This window comes from Amblyraja radiata, chromosome 25 (assembly GCF_010909765.2).
Source record: "Amblyraja radiata isolate CabotCenter1 chromosome 25, sAmbRad1.1.pri, whole genome shotgun sequence".
NCBI classification, from domain to species: domain Eukaryota; kingdom Metazoa; phylum Chordata; class Chondrichthyes; order Rajiformes; family Rajidae; genus Amblyraja; species Amblyraja radiata.
The window spans coordinates 2,547,184-2,567,679 of NC_045980.1; the positions used below are offsets into that span (position 1 = coordinate 2,547,184).

Here is a 20,496-nt window from a genome sequence, read left to right on the forward strand (position 1 = left end):
GGGGAACTTCTTTACTCAGAGAGTGGTAGCGGTGTGGAATGAGCTTCCAGTGGAAGTGGTGACGGCAGGTTTGTTGGTATCATTTAAAAATAAATTGGATAGGCATATGGATGAGAAGGGAATGGAGGGTTATGATATGAGTGCAGGCAGGTGGGACTAAGGGAAAAAAGTTGTTCGGCACGGATTTGTAGGGCCGAGATGGCCTGTTTCCGTGCTGTAATTGTTATATGGTTATATGGTTATAAATCAGTGGTTGAGGAAAGTCTGTGGCATCACGAGTGAAACAGTTTGAACACGTCACTGAAGACTGGCCCCTGCTGCCTTTTCTAGTGCACAAGGCAGATATCCATGCAACAAACCATAACTTGGTTCCAAACATAAACCTCACACATATGTTGTCAAGCTGGAAAGGGTACAGAGAAGGTACACAAAATTGCTGGAGGAACTCAGCGGGTGCAGCAGCATCTATGGAGCGAAGGAAATAGGCGACGTTTCGGGCCGAAACCCTTCTTCAGACCAGAGAAGATTGACGAGGATGTTGCCAAGACTAGAGGGTCTGAGCTATAGGGAGAGGTTGAGTAGGCTGGGTCCCTATTCCTTGGAGCGCAGGAGGATGAGGGGTGATCTTATAGAGGTGTATGAAATAATGAGAGGAATGGATCAGGTAGATGCACAGAGTCTCTTGCCCAGAGTAGGTGAATCGAGGACCAGAGGACATAGGTTTAAGGTGAAGGGAAAAAGATTTAATAGGAACACAAAGGGTGGTGGGTGTATGGAACAAGCTGCCAGAGGAGGTGGTTGAGGCGAGGACTATCCCAACATTTAAGAAACAGTTAGAGAAGTACATGGATAGGACAGGTTTGGAGGGATATGGACCAAGCGCAGGCAAGTGGGACTAGTGTAGCTGGGATATGTTGGCCGGTGTGGGCAAGTTGGGCCAAAGAGCCTGTTTCCATACTTCATCATTCTATAATGCTCTGACAAAGGTTATTATCATCACATCACAATGAGAAGGCAATCAGGAGAATCTGCTGGATGTGTAGTGGACTAATTTACAAGGGCAGGCAGGGCTCGATTTAAACACTCATGCAACAGATGGCATCTTAAACAATGCCGATCATCCTTCCTGTGATTACACGGTCACATCTTGGCTTGAAGCTACTTTGTGACTCAGAGGAAGAATGTTGCCACTGAACCAATAATTAAATGTGGTGCTAAAATAATAGTAATTGATGATCTGGAAGCTAATGAAATGTCATCTGTCGAGAACATGCCTGGAATATAAACAAGGATCCAGTTTGGAAGAGACACCCTCAATATGATTAAACAGCATACAGGATCCAAATTCCTTCACTAGGCGTTACAAACAGTTAGCTGTGAATTTTAAACGTTGTGTTAAAGTGTAGGACGTTGCTGTGTGGGGAGATGTATAAGATGTTTAACTCTTGCAGCATTTATTGCCCAGCTTTATTTGTTTTGCACGCTTTCTTGAATCGCTGTGGTCATTGTGGTGAAGATGCCTCCACAGTGTTGTTGAGGATGGTTTCCAGGGTTTAGATCAGGGATGGGGAACCTTTTCACGGTGGAATGCCGCATTGTTAGCTGGAATCTAATAAAGCCGCATCCAAGATACTTCAATTAGATATACTTCAAAATGTACATTATTTTGTTAAAATAGCCCTCATGACTTACTAATGTTTTAATTGTGGCCGTCAGTCGGGGAGGATTATTTTGTTGAATCTTCTTTTACTCTTTAGTATTTTAAAGACGGTCATTTTAAGATTAAAATAAAAATAATAAAAGATGAACAAAAAGATATTAATAATAATAAAAAGATTTGTTCTACAAAATTTGGATTCATTCAAAAGGCTGCACTTAATGGCCTAGAAGGCTGCATGTGGCCTTAAGGCCGCAAGTTCCCCACGCCTGGTTTAGATCCTGTCGCAATGGAAGAGTGACAACATATTTACAAATCGGGATGTGTATGCTGGTAAACAAGGTTGTGCTGTGGGAACCCACCCATGGAAGACGTGACCCGGGACGGCCAACAAAGACGACGCTGAAGACGTTGATGGAAGACGCACGTGTAGAGATGAAAGAGGAGCTTGCCAGCTGCATGGAGGCCAGGGATGTGTGGTGCGTCCGTCACCGTGCCCGTCGGAAACCGGCACCACTAATGTTCCCAACGATTTAATAATAAAATAATAATAAATTGGATACGTTCAACTAAGAGTTTGCCAGAGTGAGGCCACAGGTAAATTAGAGGAACAGCACTCATATTTGGTAGCTTGCAACCCAACGGTATGAACATTGAATTCTCCAATTTTAAGTAAGCTGTGCTCCCAAACCTCCCCCACCCACAACCAATCCTTCCACTATCCCGCCCCTCTTACCCCCCCCCCCCCCCTGTCTTCTTCCACCTATATTCCTCCCCCGATCTTTTCACGGTGCTGCACTTTTCTACTTATCTGACATCACCTGCAAGTGACGGTGTTCTCATCCGTACACTAAGCTGGGCCTCCTTGTAGACAGAGATTACAGGTTAGCTACACGCTGTGGAAGAAACCTCCGCAGGTTACTCCAGAGCATTGTGTAGGTGTTCCAATCCACTCACCTGCACCCACCTATCACATCCCCACCTCTTTCCCAGCTTTCTCACCCATACTACAATCAATATGAAAGTGGGTCCCAACCTGAAACATCACCTATCCATGTCTTCCAGAGATGCTGCCTGACCCGCTGAGTTACTTCAGCACTTTCTGTTTCACCCAAGTATTATTCCATGTCCACCAGGTAACTTGCAACAAGGGTGTTCACGGTGGCACAGCGATAGAGTTGCTGCCTTACAGTGAATGCAGCCGGGTTCGACCCCGATTGCAGGTGCTGTCTGTACAGAGTTTGTACGTTGTTCCCGTGACCTGCGTGGATTTTCTCCGAGATCTTCGGTTTCCTCCCACACTCCAAAGTCGTACAGGTTTGCAGGTTAATTGGCTTGGTAAAATGTAAAAATTGTCCCTAGTGGGTGTAGGATAGTGCTTATGTGTGGGGGTTGCTGGTTGGCGTGGACCCGGTGGGCCGAAGGGCCTGTTTCTGTGCTGTATCTCTAAACTAAATTAGGTAATGTAGATGCCATGCACATTGATAGATCATCATCTTTAGAATAAAACATGACCTACATTAAATTCACTTGAAAAACATACATAAGCAGACAAACTTTGCTTCTCTCATTATAACTGATGATTGGTATTTGCTAATTGCCCCACAGTCAGATGCCAATCAATATTCCTCATAAAAGTTGAAAAAACGATAGGAGTGAAGTAGTGAAATTCGTACAGCAAAGGAACATGTAAAAGCTGCCGCAGACACCTCTTCTAGTTTGAAAGGACTTACCTCATCGCCTCATTCTGCTCTTCCTCAGACTCCTCATCGGATGAAAGCGTTGGAGGTTGCCATGCGGTTTTACGCTTCTCCATTAGTTTCCTCTGCTCCATCAATTGTGCAGTTTTATTCTCCTGTTCCTCTCTCTGTAGTCGCTTGAAGAAGCCTTGTCCCTGCTTCGCTGTGTTGACCAACTGCCTGCCAAATAAGCATGGGGCATATTGTAACTATAAAGCCACAGTCCCACCATGGTGGTAGGTAGATAAGTAGCCCAGCATTATACAGTCAATGGGTGAAACAGCATCCAAAACTGGCCCTTCACGCGACAGGTCACAAGAACACAAAAATAGAGAGGCAAACATAGCCCCTCGTGTCTGCCCTGCCACTCAATATGACCATGGCTCCCTATCAAACCTCAAAACCATTTGCAACACAAAAACAAAATGCCATTTGACCTTTTTACTACTTGGTGAACCTGCCTGCTAACATTTTACAATAAATGCACTAGAACATTCTGCATAAACCTACCTGATCTTCCAGTTGCTACACACTTTAACTCCCCCTCCCATTCCCACATAGACCTTTCATTCCTAGGCCTATCCACTGTCAGAGTGAATTGAAGGAACAGCACCTTATATCTCGCTTGGACAGCTCACACCCCAACAGTGTAAATATTGACTTCTCCAACTTCAAATAACCCTTGCTTTCCCTCTCTCTCTATTCCTCCCCCTTTGCAGTTCTCCGACCAGTCTGACAGTCCCCAATTACATTTTTATCTCAGTTTGCTTTGGTGTCACCTTCTCCGAGCCAGCAATGATCTATTCTACATTTTCCTTGAGCTACATCACTTTTGATATCTCGTTTTCACACCCCGCCCTTCCTTATCTCTGTGTCTCCCTCTCCCCCGACTCTCACTCTGAAGAAGGGTCTTGACCCAAAATGTCACCCATTCCTTCTCTCCAGAGATGCTGCCTGTCCCGCTGAGTCTATCTCCACCGGAACACCTAGATCCCTCTGTATTTCACATTGCCTGTGGTGACCAACAAGCACCCATTTACACTAATCCTGTATTCATCCAATTCTGTTCTCTCCACATTCCCATCAATTCCCTCCAGATACGACTAATTTAGTTCTGTCTACTTTTCAACACATTGTTTCTTTGGTCATTAAGGTTGGGTGGTGTAGTCCGCTCCCACTCCCCCACTACTGCCCTGTGTCTTCCCTTCCCTGACCAAGCCCATTTTATATCCAACTTACCAAGTCAATGTGGATTCCATGTGACTTTATCATTTAGACCATTCCTTCGTGATGGACCTTGTCAAATGCTTTACTAAAGTCCATACTAAAACATTGATTGCCCCACCCTCATCAATCATCTACATCGCTTCCTCCAAGAATGCAATGTGATATTTAGGATGGGATTTTTCCTGCGCAAAACGGTGCTGACTATCCCTAATATATCCATGTTTTTCCAGATGCGAGGAAATCCCATCCCCAAGAATCTTCTCCAATAAATTCCCTACCACTGATATAAAGCTCAACGGACTATAATTTCCTGGATTATTTCTGTTGCTTTTATTAACTCCCTCTTCTCCCCTCTCCCATCGGGCGAGAGGTATAGAAGTGAGAAAACACACAGCTCCAGATTCAGGGAGAGTTTCCTCCCAGCTGTTATCAGGCAACTGAACCATCCTACCACAACCAGAGTGCGGTCCTGAACCACTATCTCCCTCATTGGTGACCCTCGGACTATCCTTGATTAGACTTCACTGGCTTTACCTTGCACTAAACGTTATTCCCTTATCATCTATGTGTACATTGTGAATGACTCGATTGTAATCATGTATTGTCTTTCCGCTGGCTTGATAGCACGCAACAAAAGCTTTTCACTGTACCTCGGCACACGTGACAATAAACTAAACTAAACTAAACTAAACTAAGCAAAAGATTGACATTGGGCTGGGCAGGCCATGACAACTGTACGCATAACATCAGACTCTCAAATAGATATACTATTCCAAGCTCCGTCATGGGAGATTATGTGTCTGAAGAAGGGTCTCAATCCGAAACATCAACCCATTCCTTCTATGCAGAGATGTCGCCTGTCCCGCTGAGTTACTCCAGCATTTTGTGTCTATCTTCGGTATAAACCAGCATCTGCAGTTCCTTCCTACACATGGGTGATTAGCAGGTGGACAAAGGAAAGAGATGTGTTGAAAGCTTTGTTCAAAAAGTGCAATGTCCCCATGGCCTATGACCTCAAAAAAGTGTTGACAACCTAAAGGCCACACCAAGGGGGCACAAAGGAGCCCTGTGTATGTGAGAGAGAGGGAGCATGCCACTTTACCACCTGGCCAACCGTCGCTCACCTCCTGCCCCATCTGTGGAAGAGTATCAAGTTTGCACATATTCCTTATCAGACTAACATCGGAGCAGAAGCCAATCATTCTCAATCCAGAGAGACCACCCTCGAAGGAGGAGGACGATGGCAGGATTAGTCAGGGTCATTAAAGATATTTGTGGCAGCACCTAATAAATCCTTGGCTCTAATTTTCTGTCTGAGCTGTAGATGCCAAAAATCTATATTCAAGGCATGGCAGAACTTATGACTGTCTCGGTAGCTTCAGGCTAGACATTTAAATCCTGATAATTATTGCAACTTCAATTGAAAACTGTTAAAGATCAATTTTAAAAGCTTGCAATCAAAGACAACGCTACCAAATTACTGTATATGCTCCGTATTTAATAAACTCTGTCATTTCAGCGTACATCTTCAGGAAACCATCTCCTGCATGCATAAGCTAAACTAGCTGTAACTGCAATAAATGTTGCAATGACCTGAAGCAAGTAACACTGGCACAAGCATTGGTAGCATATTACTGAAAATATTAACCCTCTGAGAATGGAATGAAGTTTGTAACTTGTTGTTTCTTAACTTTCAAGAGTGACTTCTCTGTGCAATGTCGTTGAGATATTTATTGTGGGTAGAGGGGAGGTGAAAGTTGATGCCCACACAGACATGAGCTGAATATCCAACTAGCCTCAAATATATATATGCCCATAGTCACCACTGTTGCAATTTTAGGCTGCTTGTGCGAGGTCAACCAAAACTTCTCTTTCCTTCTCTAATGCACTGGTCATAGACTCATAAAGCCATACAACATGGAAACAGGCCCTTTGGCCCATATTGCCCATATTGCCCATGCTGACCAAGATGTCCCATTTAAATTAGTCTTGCCTGCCTGTGTTTGGCTCCAAACCTTTCCTGTCCATGTACCTGTCCAAATGTATTTCAAATGGTGTCATAGTGCCTGCCGCAACAATCTAGGGCGGCACGGTGGTGTAGCGATAGATTTGCTGCCTTGCAGCGCTCCAGCGTGTCTGATCCGATTACGGGTGTTGTCTGTATGGAGTTTGTACGTTATCCCTGAGACCGTGTGGGTTTTCTCCAAGATCTTCAGTTTCACCCCACACTCCAAAGACATACAGGTTTGCAGGTTAATTAGCTTGGTATAAATGTAAAATTATCCCAAGTGTGTGAAGGATAGTGTTAATGTGCGGGGATCGCTTGTTAGCACGGACCCGGTGGGCCGAAGGGCCTGTTTCCGTGCTGTATCTCTAAACTAAACTAAACCTCCTTTGGCAGCTCGCTCCATATACCCACCGTATTCTATTTGGTAATCAAATAAAAAACAACTAAAGTTAATATTAAATGTAGTGTGTAGGAAGGAACTGTAGATATTGGTTTACACCAAAAATAGACAGAAAATGCTGGAGTAACTCAGTGGGACAGGCAGCATCTCTGGAGAGAAGGAATGGGTGATGTTTTGAGTCGAGACCCTTCTTTAGATTGAGAGGTTCTTCATCATCAAAGGTATGCGTAAAGTGAGGGAGTGCCTCAGGAAAGTGGGCTGAATAAGGAGTTTCCCGTCTGCACCCATTAGTTAGGATAATGTTCCTGTTGCCGGGGTTGAGCAGTTGCATCCAATTGTGGAATCCCTCCCTGAAATAAATTCCACCTCACAGAGCATGTCCATTATGGCTGACAGTCTTTCTTGGGTCGTCACTGGTTTAAGATGAGTAAATGTTTACCTCGCTGTCCTGCATGTACATAGTCATTCCCTGAAGAATGCCAGTGATCTTACTGCTAGGAACGGTGCAATTCTTACCCAAGCGAACCACTCATCCTCAATCAGACATGACCTATTTGGTGGCAATACTGGGCAGCTTATAGTGAGAGGGGCCACTCTCTCAGTCCAGTAATGAGCCTACTGAATCTCCTTTGGACTACTTCTCCTGCCACCTTATACTTTCTTTGGGGGCGAACAATGGTGCACAATACTCCGGGTGTGGCCTCAACAACACCTTACACTATTGTAACAAAAATTCCCTATTTATATCTTCAATACTTTTGCAATTATGGTCAATATGCCTTTTGTGTTCTTAACTATTTTCTACAGTGGCGCAGCGGTAGAGTTGCTTACAGCGCCAGAGACCTGTGTTTGACGGCGGGCGCTGTCTGTACGGAGTTTGCACGTTCTCCCTGTGACCACGTGAGTTTTCTCCAGGGGCTCCGATTTACTCCCATACTCCAAAGACATATAGATTCGTAGGTTAATTGTCTTTGATTAAATTGTAAATTGTCCCTTGTGTGTAAATTGTCCCTCGGTGAATGAATGGTACAGTTTCCATGTTGCATCTCTAAAGTCTAATGTCCACCTGCTATATGTTTACATAGATACATAGACAATAGGTGCAAGAGGAGGCCATTCGGCCCTTCGAGCCAGCACCATCATTCAATGTGATCATGGCTGATCATCCACAATCAGTACCCCGTTCCTGCCTTCTCCCCATATCCCTTGATTCCGCTAACCCTAAGAGCTCTATCTAACTCTCTTTTGAATGCATCCAGTGAATCGGCCTCCACTGTCTTCTGAGGAAGAGAATTCCACAAATTCACAACTCTCTATGTGAAAAAGTTTTTCCTCATCTCAGTTCTAAATGGCCTACCCCTTATTCTTAAACTGTGGCCCCTGGTTCTGGACTCCCCCAACATGGGGAACATGTTTCCTGCATCTAGCCTGTCCAATCCCTAGATAATTTTAGATGAATTTTTATTGAATAACATATATTTTAATAAAATAGCTCCAAATACTATTGACAGATGAGATGCACTATTCTAACAACCTGCTTGCATTCATAAACAATGCAAATGCAATCCAATACTTATTAATCAGTCACCCTAACATTTAGAAATGTCAACATTTGTAACACCATAGCACCTTATTCAATGATATTCTGAATGATGAATTTATTGCTAAAAATCCAGTTCCACCAGCAGCTCTGATAAAACAATTATTTGCATGCAGCCTGAGCTAACGAGTATTCGCACGTCACCAGCATGTCATGTATTCTGAAAGAATTTTTAAGCAAATTATTAAGAATTATTACGGAAATTAACATTATATTCACAGCCAAGGTAAAATGATAATTAATGCTGAGTTTATATGGTAAAAGAAAATCAGGTCAATGGTTTTTATGCAACCTCTTTGATTCATGTATTACAGAGCAGTGCTTACAATATTAAGTTAATGGTGTTAGTGGAAACATAATTACTAGAGTTGAGCAAATTTCTCCACTTTGGCACAAAAGTCATGTATTCAAACTAGTCATAGTCATAGTCATCGATTCCTTACAAAACTCAAAGTGCTGGAAGAAATCAGCAGTCAGAGGAAGGACATATGATGTTTCGGGTCGAGACCCTTTTTCAGACTGAAGAAGGGTACCAACCCAAAATATTGTCTGTCCATTCCCTCCACAGATGCTGCCTGACCCATTGATTTGATCCAGCACTTTATGTTTTGATAGGGATTCCAATATCTTTAGGAAAGAACTGCAGATGCTGGTTTAAATTGAAGGTAGGCACAAAATTCTGGAGAGAAGGAATGATCTCAACCCAAAACGTCACCCATTCCTTCTCTCAAGTGATGCTGCCTGTCCCGCTGAGTTACTCCAGAATTTGTGTCTGCCTTCGATTTAAACCAGTATCTGCAGTTCTTTCCTAAAGAAACGCTTCAGAAAATTGCTCTATGTATCGCTGAAGTCCTAGAATTGTTCAGCATAGCACCAGGCACCTGCTCATTCCTACTGTAGTAATGCCACATGCCTGATAATAGTATTCCATATCCCTCTATTTACATGTATGTGTTGAATTTTGGTCAAACCAGGGTTCGACTTTCACAGTGAACGGTGGTGTCCTTTAGTTTTAGACTTTAGACTTTCAAGATACAGCGTGGAAACAGGACCATCGGCCCACCAAGTCTACGCTGACCAGCAATCACCCCGTACACTAGGACTGTCCTACACACTAGGGACAATTTTGGCATTTTTACCAAACCTGTACGTCTTTGGAGTGTGGGAGTAAATTGAAGAAAGTCCTTGTGGTAACAGGGAGAACGTACAAACTCCGTACAGACAGCACCCGTGGTCAGATCCAACCCGGGTCTCTGGTACTGTAAGGCAGCAACTCTACCGCTGCACCACTGAGTTGCTCCACAAGTGTTGTACAACAGAGAGACATAGGAATATAAATAATTTGTTCCCTAAAAATAGAGTCACAGGTGAACAGAGTGGGGAAGCAGGCTTTCGACATGTTGGCCTTCATCAACATGAACATTGAGTATAGAAACTAAAACAACATACAGTCATCTTGTAGATGTACAAGATGTTGGTGAGGCCATATTTGGAGTATTGTGCTCAGTTCAGGTCATCCTGCAATGGAAAAGGTGTCGTTTTCTGAGTGCAGAAAATATTTATAAAGGTATAGACAATAGAGAATAGACAATAGACAATAGGTGCAGGAGGAGGCCATTCGGCCCTTCGAGCCAGCACCGCCATTCACTGTGATCATGGCTGATCACCCACAAGCAGTACCCCGTTCCTGCCTTCTCCCCATATCCCTTGACTCCGCTATCCTTAAGAGCTCTATCTACTCTCTCTTGAAAGCATTCAGAGAATTGGCCTCCACTGCCTTCTGAGGCAGAGCATTCCACAGATTCACAACTCTCTGGGTGAAAAAGTTTTTCCTCATCTCCGTTCTACATGGCTTACCCCTTATTCTTAAACTGTGGCCTCTGGTTATGTTTCCTGCCTCTAGCATGTCCAATCCCTTAATAATCTTATATGTTTCAAATAGGAATTGCCAGGACTTGAGGGACTGAGTTATAGGGAGAGGTTGGACAGGTAGGATATTATTCCTTGGAGAGTAGGTGATCTTATAGATGTGTAAAATAACCCTCCTCTGCCACCTTAAAGCAAACTACTTTCACATCCAAGTGACTAGCTCACCCTGGATCCCATGTGTAAACCAACCAGCTAGTCGCCCCATGCATGTTTTACACCATCAGGGCCAGACCATTTCTATTACTTCATCCTCATGAAGGATCTTCTGACATAAGCCTTGGCGACTGGAGTTAATGCCATCAGGGAGTCACGAGGCCCTCAGAAGGAGGGAGGGCAGCAAATGATCGTGTTGGCAAGTAATTGTACCACTAGTGTCTGAAGGCCGTCATTCAATGGGAGGATGGACACAAAATGCTGCAGTTACTCAGCGGGACAGGCAGCATCTCAAGATAGAAGGAATGGGTGACGTTTTAGGTCGACACCCTTCTTCAGACTGAGAGTCGGGGGAGAGGGAGACACCGAGATAAGGAAGGGGAAGGCGTGAAAATGAGACATCAAAGGGAATGTGGAGAAAGGAAAATATAGAATAGATCGCTGTGAGCAAGGAGAAGGTAACAACAAAGTATATAGAGATAACATTTAATCAGGGGGATCGTCAGACAGGTAGCTGAAGTAGGAAGGGGGAGGGAAATGGAAGGAACAACATGAGTCTGTGGGGCTGAGTGGGACTGGGATCTGGCCTCGCTTGATACCTGCCTTCACCTGCCTTAAACGAGGGCATAATGAGCGCAACACTAATGGTTATCAAACTGAAGGCACAGACCTTCCTTTACAATACAATACGATACAATAGAACATTGTTTATCCCAGGAGAGAAATTGTTCTGCCAAGTCATTAAAACACAAAATACATGAAACAGGAAATTAATGTGACAAGTGGAAAGGATTGTGGATTTGCAAAGATTGGGGAGCGGTGGGGGGGGGGGGGGGGGGGGGAGGCGAGGGGGGGGGGGGGGGGGGGGGGGGGAGGCGAGGGGGGGGGGAGGGGATGGGAGTCCGTCCCAGTCTACCCCACGACAGAAGGGAAAGGAGTTGTACAGTTTGATAGCCACAGGGAAGAAGGATCTCCTGTGGCGTTCTGTGCTGCATCTTGGTGGAACCAGTCTGTTGCTGAAGGTGCTCCTCAGGTTGACCAGTGTGTCATGGAGGGGGTGAGCTGTATTGTCCAGGATGCTCCACAGTTTGAGGAGCATCCTCCCCTCCAAGACCAACCTCCCATGAATCATACTCCGCCCCCAGGACGGAGCCAGCCTTCCTGATGAGTTTGTTAATTCTAAGTTTAGTTTATCCGAATAAATCCTAGTTTAAGACCATTACTGAGGTATCTGTCTCCTGTGATTGGTCAAAACCATTCTCTCAAACTCAGCTCCAACTGACAATAAAGGCAGACGTGCCCGAGATAAGCTCAACTTGACTTTTAACAGCATCACCGAATCTATGCCGACCAGCAGTCAGGGATAATTTACAGAAGCCAATTAACCAAGAAAGGTGGCACAGTGGCGCAGTGGTAGAGTTGCTGCCTCACATTCTCAGAGACCCGGGTTCGATCCTGACTGCGGTTGCTGTCTGTACAGAGATTGCACGTTCTCCCTGTGACTGTGTGGGTTTTCTCTGGGTGCTCCGGTTTCCTGCCACACACCAAAGACATGCAGGTGTCTAGATTAATTGGCCTCTGTAAGAACTTGTCCCTAGGGTGTAGTAGACCTGGTGGCTAAAGGGCCACGGCGTATCTCTAAAGAAAAACTAAAGTTTAGCTGGACTTGAGCATGTAAGTTTTTAAGCTCTATCTTTGAACTCTAAATGACAAACCTGCATGTCTTTGAGAGAGTTTGTGAGGAAGCCAGAGCATTCAAATATTGCAATTGTAACCCAACAAGTAGGTGGAACAGGATATCATTCTTGACCCAGCAGTATCTGTCCATTTAAACCTCTCCGATGAGTCTCATCCTTCATGACCAAGCTATTAAACTCTGGTGGTACACAAAAAAGCTGGAGAAACTCAGCGGGTGCAGCAGCATCTATGGAGCGAAGGAAATAGGCAATGTTTCGGGCCGAAACCCTTCTTCAGACGGAACCCTTCTTCAGAATGTTAAACTCTGGTTCTTGTTTTTGGCAACAAAACATTTCCCAGCCAGCTATCACTTCCAGAGCATCTTCGTTTAATTGCTGCAATGTTTGTACGTCCTTCCTGCACCTCTTCAGCCTTTTGCCAGATTAATATGAGGCTGTAGTGTTTCCTGGGAAACTAATTACAAGAAAAGATGCCTCTCATAGTTAAAGCAGAGTGTTGAATAATAGAGGTTTCTAGGCAACGGACAGCAACTGGTTATGAACTTGTTTGTGAGCGTAAATCAACGTTGTGCAAACAACATTGACAAACAGTTTGACTTCTTCATGGACCAGAGTACTTTTAACTCTTATTTATCATTTTCCACATTTGCTTACGATGGAGAGGCTGGGCTTTCAACCCAGCAAGTCTAAGCCACCTCAAAGAGCAATCCCATTCCCCATGACCTTTCCCTGTTACCTGTCCTCCCCACATTCCCTCAGGTGTTAATAACTAAATTAATTCTGAACAATTAATGCAACCTCAACAGGCTCTTCCAGCCTCTTCCAGAGCAAATTATCCCACATCATATAAACATAGATGGAAAATAGGTGCAGGAGGAGGCCATTCGGCCCTTCGAGCCAGCACCGCCATTCATTGTGATCATGGCTGATCGTCCCCAATCAATAACCCGTGCCTGCCTGCCTTCTCCCCATATCCCTTGATTCCACCAGCCCCTAGAGCTCTATCTAACTCTCTCTTAAATCCATCCAGTGACTTGGCCTCCACTGCCCTCTGTGGCAGGGAATTCCACAAATTCACAGCTCTCTGGGTGAAAAGTTTTTTTCTCACCTAATGACCTCCCCTTTATTCTAAGACTGTGGCCCCTGGTTCTGGACTCACCCAACATTGGGAACATTTTTCCTGCATCTAGCTTGTCCAGTCCTTTTATAATTTTATATGTTTCTATAAGATATCCTCTCATCCTTCTAAATTCCAGTGAATACAAGCCGAGCCTTTTCAATCTTTCCTCATATGACAGTCCCGCCATCCCAGGGATCAAACTCATGAACCTACGCTGCACTGCCTCAATCACAAGGATGTCCATCCTCAAATTAGGAGACCAAAACTGTACACAATACTCCAGATGTGGTCTCACCAGACCCCTATACAACTGCAGAAGAACCTCTTTACTGTGTTGATGTTCAGTCTTCCTGCTGCTGTGCAAGTTGCTGCCACCTCCAACTCACGTTTGTCTTGCATGGTACATGAAGCTATCCTTCACCAATGAGGTTGGCAACTGATTGTTTCACCAAGCTCGTTCAAGATCCAGCACAGCACCATCATATGCTCTATGCTACCACTCTTGGTTTAGGAGGGGGTCCTGAATGCAGTGCTCTGGGCAACGGCATTTTCCCAATGGTGCAGTAATCTGTGTGATCGCAGAAACCATGGCAACATTCAGTCAATGCCAGGGGAATTCTACCTCATAGCTTCAACCACATATATCTCTCATTTCCCTTGCCCCTGACTAACAGTCTGAAGAAGTGTCTCCACCCGAAACGTCACCTATTATTTTATACAATGGCTCAATTGTAATCATGTCTATCCACTGGCTGGTAGCATGCACCAAAAGGTTGCCACTGTACCTCAGTACTCCTGACAATAAACTGAACTGAGATGCTGCCTGACCCGCTGAGTTACTCCGGCATTTTGTGTCTTTCGCTACAACAGTCAGGTATTTTACTGCTATTTTTTGGGACTATAATTCTTACAATACAATTTTGCCAGCTTTTCAAGTGTTTAATTGCCCCGTTTACTGGGGCAGCAACAATGAAATACTAAGGTGCTGCAGCTTTACCTGAATATTAATGCAATAACACAAAACCAATACACGATAAGCAACAATACAAAAGATTATCAGTTACCTAGACCATAATATCGCAAGCTGAAGTAGTGCAACCTCATACAAAGTCCATAGTCGTTCAATCTGAGGTGGAGTTGTGGTTATGGTTGTGCTGGGTGGTTCAAGAGCCTGATAGTGGATGGCAAGAAGCTGGTCTTCAATCACAGTTCTCAGGCTCCAGCTCCTTCTTTCCAAAGGCAATAGTGAGATGAGAGGGTGTCCTGGGTGGAGTAGTTTAGTTCAGTTTAGTATAGAGATACAGCGTGGAAACAGGCCCATCATCCCACCGAGTCCACACCGACCAGCGATCCCCACACACTCACGCTATCCTACACACACAGTATTATACCAAGCCAATTAACCTACAAACCTGTATGTCTTTGGAGTGTGGGAGGAAACCGAAGATCTCGGAGAAAACCCACACTGGTCATGGGGAGAACGTACAAACTCCGTACATACAGCACCTGTAGTCAGGGTCGAACCCGGGTCTCTGGCGCTGTAAGGCAGTAGCGCCACCGTGTCAATTAGCAGTCCTGTGGATTGCTTCGGTGTAATTATGAAGCAACCATTGAATCGATTGCACATTCTTCGTTCAACACACTCGTGATTTCGGTGGTGCTGACTATCAGGCTTTCTGAATTATCTGTTATTTTATGTTATTCTTTATTAATACCTAAATTTACTTCCAGTTCATTTGTTTAAGATGTTACACATTAGTATAATACATTTTCTGGTAAACATGGTAAAGGAATGCGGGAAACGGGCTCCAGTAAATTTCAAGGGAGCAGGGGAACAGAACGTCGGTGAGATCAAGCAAGCGTGAGAGAAGAGGCAACAGTGGAGTTCAAGGAAGTACAGGAATGGGACCCGTGGTGAGTTGAATGGGATCAATGGAAACAGAGTCCCAGTGTGTCTACACACAGCACTGGATAAGCCGGATGCTGAAACATCCTTAGAGGGTGGTGAATCTGTGGAATTCATTGCCACAAAAGCCTGTGGAGTCTGTATAGCCTGACATTAAAGTCTATATAGTCTGCCATGCATTCGATATCATATATTGCTGCATGAATTCTATGTGATACATGTTAAGTTATATATTTTTAAGCCAGAGATTGATAAATTCTTGATTAGTACAGGTGTCAGGGGTGATGGGGCGAAGGCAGGAGAATGGGAATAGGAGGGAGAGATAGATCAGCCATGATGGAATGGCGCAGTAGGCTTGATGGGCCGAATGGCCTAATTCTGCTCCTATCACCTATAATCGGAGAACAGATCATTACAGCTTTACTCTAGTTTGGTGCTGACGAGAACCCATGAGATGTTTATTTTCCTATTCCCACTATCCAAGCAGCTAAGCAAATGATTTGGCACAATGCCATAAACATCCAGCCTTCCCAGCACTATTCGGGGAGGGTCCAGTCCCACTTAATTGCTACCTATCTAATAGGCTTTACAGATTTTTGTTTGCATTATGATTTAATTTCAGTGCAATATAAAACTTGAGGAGCCACACAGCCTGTGGTTTTCTTTCAAGTCTTTCAAATATCTGTCTGAACAATGCACAAAGGTGCCTGTAAACACACGATGAATAATGCAGTCATGCCCTGACTTCAATGTGCCATGGCAACTTTGAACATCCAACAGCAGTCAAGATACCAGTTTTTAAGTTGATTGGAGTGGTCTTTGGATTGCCAAGTATAAGCAACATGCTTTAGATTTTTCACTATCAGGGAGAGAGAAAGGTAGATAACACAATGTAAAAGAGAATGTACAACCAGCACTTTTGCACTTTTTATAATGCATTTTGAATTTTGCTTTTCTTTTCTTTTAATTCTTCTATTTTATTTCATTTTATTATTTCATTTTATTGTATGACATGTTTTTATGTGAAGCACTTTGAGTCTGCCTCGTGTATGAAATGTGCTATATAAATAAAGTTGCCTTGCCTTGCCTTGCCTAAAAACAGTGAGTTTGTACATTCAGGGTCTCAGTGTAGAACCACAACTTATTATGTGCGTGGGGCCTGATTCCCAAACAGAAACCAAAAAAGGAGCAAATCTGTCCAACACAATCCAAATCAAGAGCCAGGACAATAGCAACAAAAATATATTGGGACCAAAGCTACAGAAAGGTGTAAAAATTGTCCGGGAGGAGGAACTAATTTTGATATGGATTAAGCTGGTTAGCTTAGTTTATTTTAATTTAGAGATACAATGTGGAAACAGGCCCTTCGGCCCACCTACACTATCCTACACACACTAGGGCCAATTTATACCAAGCCAATCAACGTACACACTCTTTGGAGTGTGGGAGGAAACAGTAGATCTCGGAGAAAACCCACGCAGTCACGGGAGAACGTACAACCAGCATACGGACAGCATCCGTGGTCAGAATCGAACCCTGGTCTCTGGCGCTGTAAGCGTTGTAAGGCAGCAACTCTACCCGCTGTGCCACCATGCCGCCCTCATCTCATACCAACTGAAGTAAGAACACCTTAATATTAATATTAATAGGCATCCTAAACAGTGGTTTGAGGACAAGTTGACGACTGCATGTGTGACTGCAAATTGTTGCATTGACTTGGAGTGGGTTGGGTAGGAAGCGATGAGTGAACCAAGGATTTATGGAGAGGGCGGTCCCTATGAATAGGGAAAGGAATGGGGACAGGAAGGTGGGAGGTGGTAGAAATGTCAGAGAAGGATGTGTTGTATGTGGAAACTGGAGTGGTGAAAGCTGAGGGCCTTGTTCTGCCTGGGGAAGAGGATGAGCTAGATAAACTGCTGCTCATCCACAACAGCAGGAGGGGGGGGACACATTTACTGAAGAATGAGGACATCTCGGATTTCCCAAGCCTCATCTTGGGAGCATATGCTGTGTTTTTGTTAGGTTTAGAGATACAGGACAGAAATAGGCCCTTCGGCCCACCGAGTCCGCACCGACCTGCAATCCCCGCACATTAACACTATCGTACACACACTAGGGGACAGTTTACATTTATACCGAGCCAATTAACCTGCAAACCTTTACATCTTTGTAGTGTGGGAGGAAACCAAAGATCCCAGAGAAAACATACGCAGGTCACGGGGAGAGTGTATAAACTCCATGCAGACAGCACCCGTAGCCAGGATTGAACCTGGGTCTCTGGTGCTGCAAGCGCTGTAAGGCAGCAACTCTACCGCTGCGCCACCGTGCCGCCCTGTGGAGACGGATAAATTGAGCGTATGGGATGGCATCCTTCCAAGAGGCAGGGTGGGAGGCATGTGGTTTAAGCTGGTCGAACACTCCAGGACTATGGAGTGATGGAACTGAGAGTACAGAGGCAGCTGTGTGCGAGATATGAACTTCAGGAAAATAATGGCCAAGGTCTGGGAGATGAGCCAACTCAGTCCCATGTGTGCAGCAGCTTCAGAAACAGGTGGTTTTGCTCACTAATTAATCCAGTCTCTTTGTATTTATAAACAGATCAATATGAAGGGAATGAACCGCAGTCCATGACTAAACAGCTGCCATTTACCTTGCTCTTTAAAAAGCATTAATTTGACCATTTGTCAAGCACGGGGGCGTCTTTTTGCTGCTGCAGACCAATTTTTCATCTTACTAAATACGTTTGCCTGAACTGGTTGATAAGTCTGAGTTACGGCCAGCGTGTGTGAGGATAGTTGAATATACCAGCAAGTGGCCTTCCACCGGCTGTACCTTAGGCACAGACCAGAGCACACATGGAAAATAAGTGTTTACGTTAGTACTTTGGAACTAAGGGATCAGGAATATGAGCCCAACTGGATCTCCTTCTTGCTCAATGAGATCCAGTTCACAAAGTGGCGTTAATGACTCATTCTCTATCCTCCGTCACCTGTTTCCACATTGTGCAAACATAACAATTTCTAGAAAGATATAGACACAAAAGCTAGAGTAACTCAGTGGATTAGGCGGTATCTCTGGAGAAAAGGAATGGTGGAGGTTTCGGGTCGAGATCCTTCTTCAGACTGAGAGTCAGGGGAAAGGGAAAGGAGAGATATAGACGGTGATGTGGAGAGATATAGAACAAATGAATGAAAGATATGCAAAAAGTAACGATGACCAAGGAAACAGGCCATTGTTAGTGAGCAAGGTGAAAACTAGTATAGACAATGAGAAATTGAGTACAGCTTAGAACTGAATTATTAGATGAGATTGAGAATAGCAGAAAAGATAAACATATTTTAAAATTACAGATCAGTTGCTTCAATTTTACTTCGGAGTCACGTGAGTGACTACGTGAAGAGCCCGCCAGCCCGCATGCGCGTCCATTATCGTCTAACGCATGGCGCAGCAACTGACTGGCAGGCGCGCTGCTCCTCCAGCGGTAAGTTTAAAAAGGCCCTACAGGTAAGTTTCACTTATTCTGAGGTCGTCTTTGTTCTGAAATTTTGCTTACAGAACGGTGAATTTCCAAACTTGATAGAAAAGTCCATGGCTAAGTCTAAACGGGCCGCGGAGAAACCGGTTACGGAGGACCGCGGGAGTGCGAGTAGCCGGCCGGGAGTGCGGGTAGCCGGCGGCGGTTGATATCACCACCCGAGTCACTGACTGTGCGGTCAGCGACTTCCAACTTGGTACCTCTCGTATCCGCTGTGGTACCCCAGAAAGGGGGTAAGGCCAAAAGTAAGACGGATAGGCCTGTGAACTCGGACGAGTCAGGCCAGGAGGACTTGCCTCCTACAGTGGATAGCGTCCTAGGACATTTATCCCGGATGGAGCGTCTAATGGAAAAGATGCTCCATCATGATATGCTCCAACAAACGGAGGTATATCAGCGCGGGTCTCCTCGGAGACCCACGGCGGCGCCTGGTTCAGGGCTGGACAATGTCTCCCTCACCGCGGAGGGGAGTGTACGGAGTCAGTACAGCACAGGGCTGACTCGAAATTCAGCGGAATGGCTGAAGAACATACTAGTATGCATGGGGTGCACGAAGCACAGGATTTGCCTGCCATAGCTTCCAAATTTGCGATACCCTCGCAAACAGGGGAGCCGTTACAGGAGGAGCAGGCTGCAAGTATTAACCACCTCACCTCCCAACAGTTGCAGGAGCATGTGATGACAGATACAGCTGCCAAATACAAGGCACCTGTGAACTGTGCTTCGTTAAATGTAGCGGCTGTAAACAACTCGATTTGGGGATATATTGGAGGTGGCCAAGAAGTAAAAATCCAGAAAATCCTCAAATTACTGGCTTCGGGCATAACGGGATTTGCCAGGTCCGTGGATGGAGGGCTATTGTCAGATGAACAACAGGATGCCCTGGCACTAATGTGCAATGCACATTTTGAGATCAATTGTTTCCGTAAAAGTGCCATCCGACCTGCCCTGAACCCCAAATTTGCGGGGTTTTTGCTATTATAACCATATAACCATATAACCATATTACAATTACAATTACAATTATTAAACCATAGTTAAAAAATAAATTTTGAGATGTGTTCAATTTATTCCCATCTTCCATTACTCCAAATATAATCATTTCAGTATTAGGTTCCATTCTTATCTTGAGTAATTTTGTAAATATTTCGAAAACAAAATCTATAAAGTTTTATGCAGGAAACAAAGGAGTTTTGGGATAGACATTTATCACAAATGGGGGATATATTTGGATAAAATTTGTTCAATCTTATTTTTGAATAATATAACCTATGTAAAATTTTAAATTGATTTTGAACTAGACCAAGTGCACACCCGTTGGGTCTGTTCCCCCAACGTGTGGTTGTGGGGGGGGGGGGGGGGCATGCAGCGTCACACACACCAACTATTCCCCACCCCCCGCACTCACGCTAATTACCCCCTTGATATTATATTAATATTATTAATTTGCTCCTTTTACCCCATAACCACCCTATCTATTGACGCATAGCCCCCAACTTGCAGTCACATCTAGAGAGGGGCGGGG

The 20,496-nt window shown here is 44.6% G+C and overlaps 1 protein-coding gene across 2 annotated transcripts in view; it reads right to left on the minus strand.

Annotated features, from left to right (window-relative positions):
* The window catches only part of ccdc60 (coiled-coil domain containing 60), a 129,368-nt gene that overhangs the window by 80,633 nt on the left and 28,239 nt on the right, over nucleotides 1-20,496 (minus strand). For both annotated transcript variants that reach the window (XM_033043098.1, XM_033043096.1), the window contains exon 4: nucleotides 3,391-3,576. In XM_033043098.1, coding sequence (XP_032898989.1) covers nucleotides 3,391-3,576 — 186 coding nt within the window. The remainder of the gene's footprint in view (nucleotides 1-3,390; nucleotides 3,577-20,496) is intronic.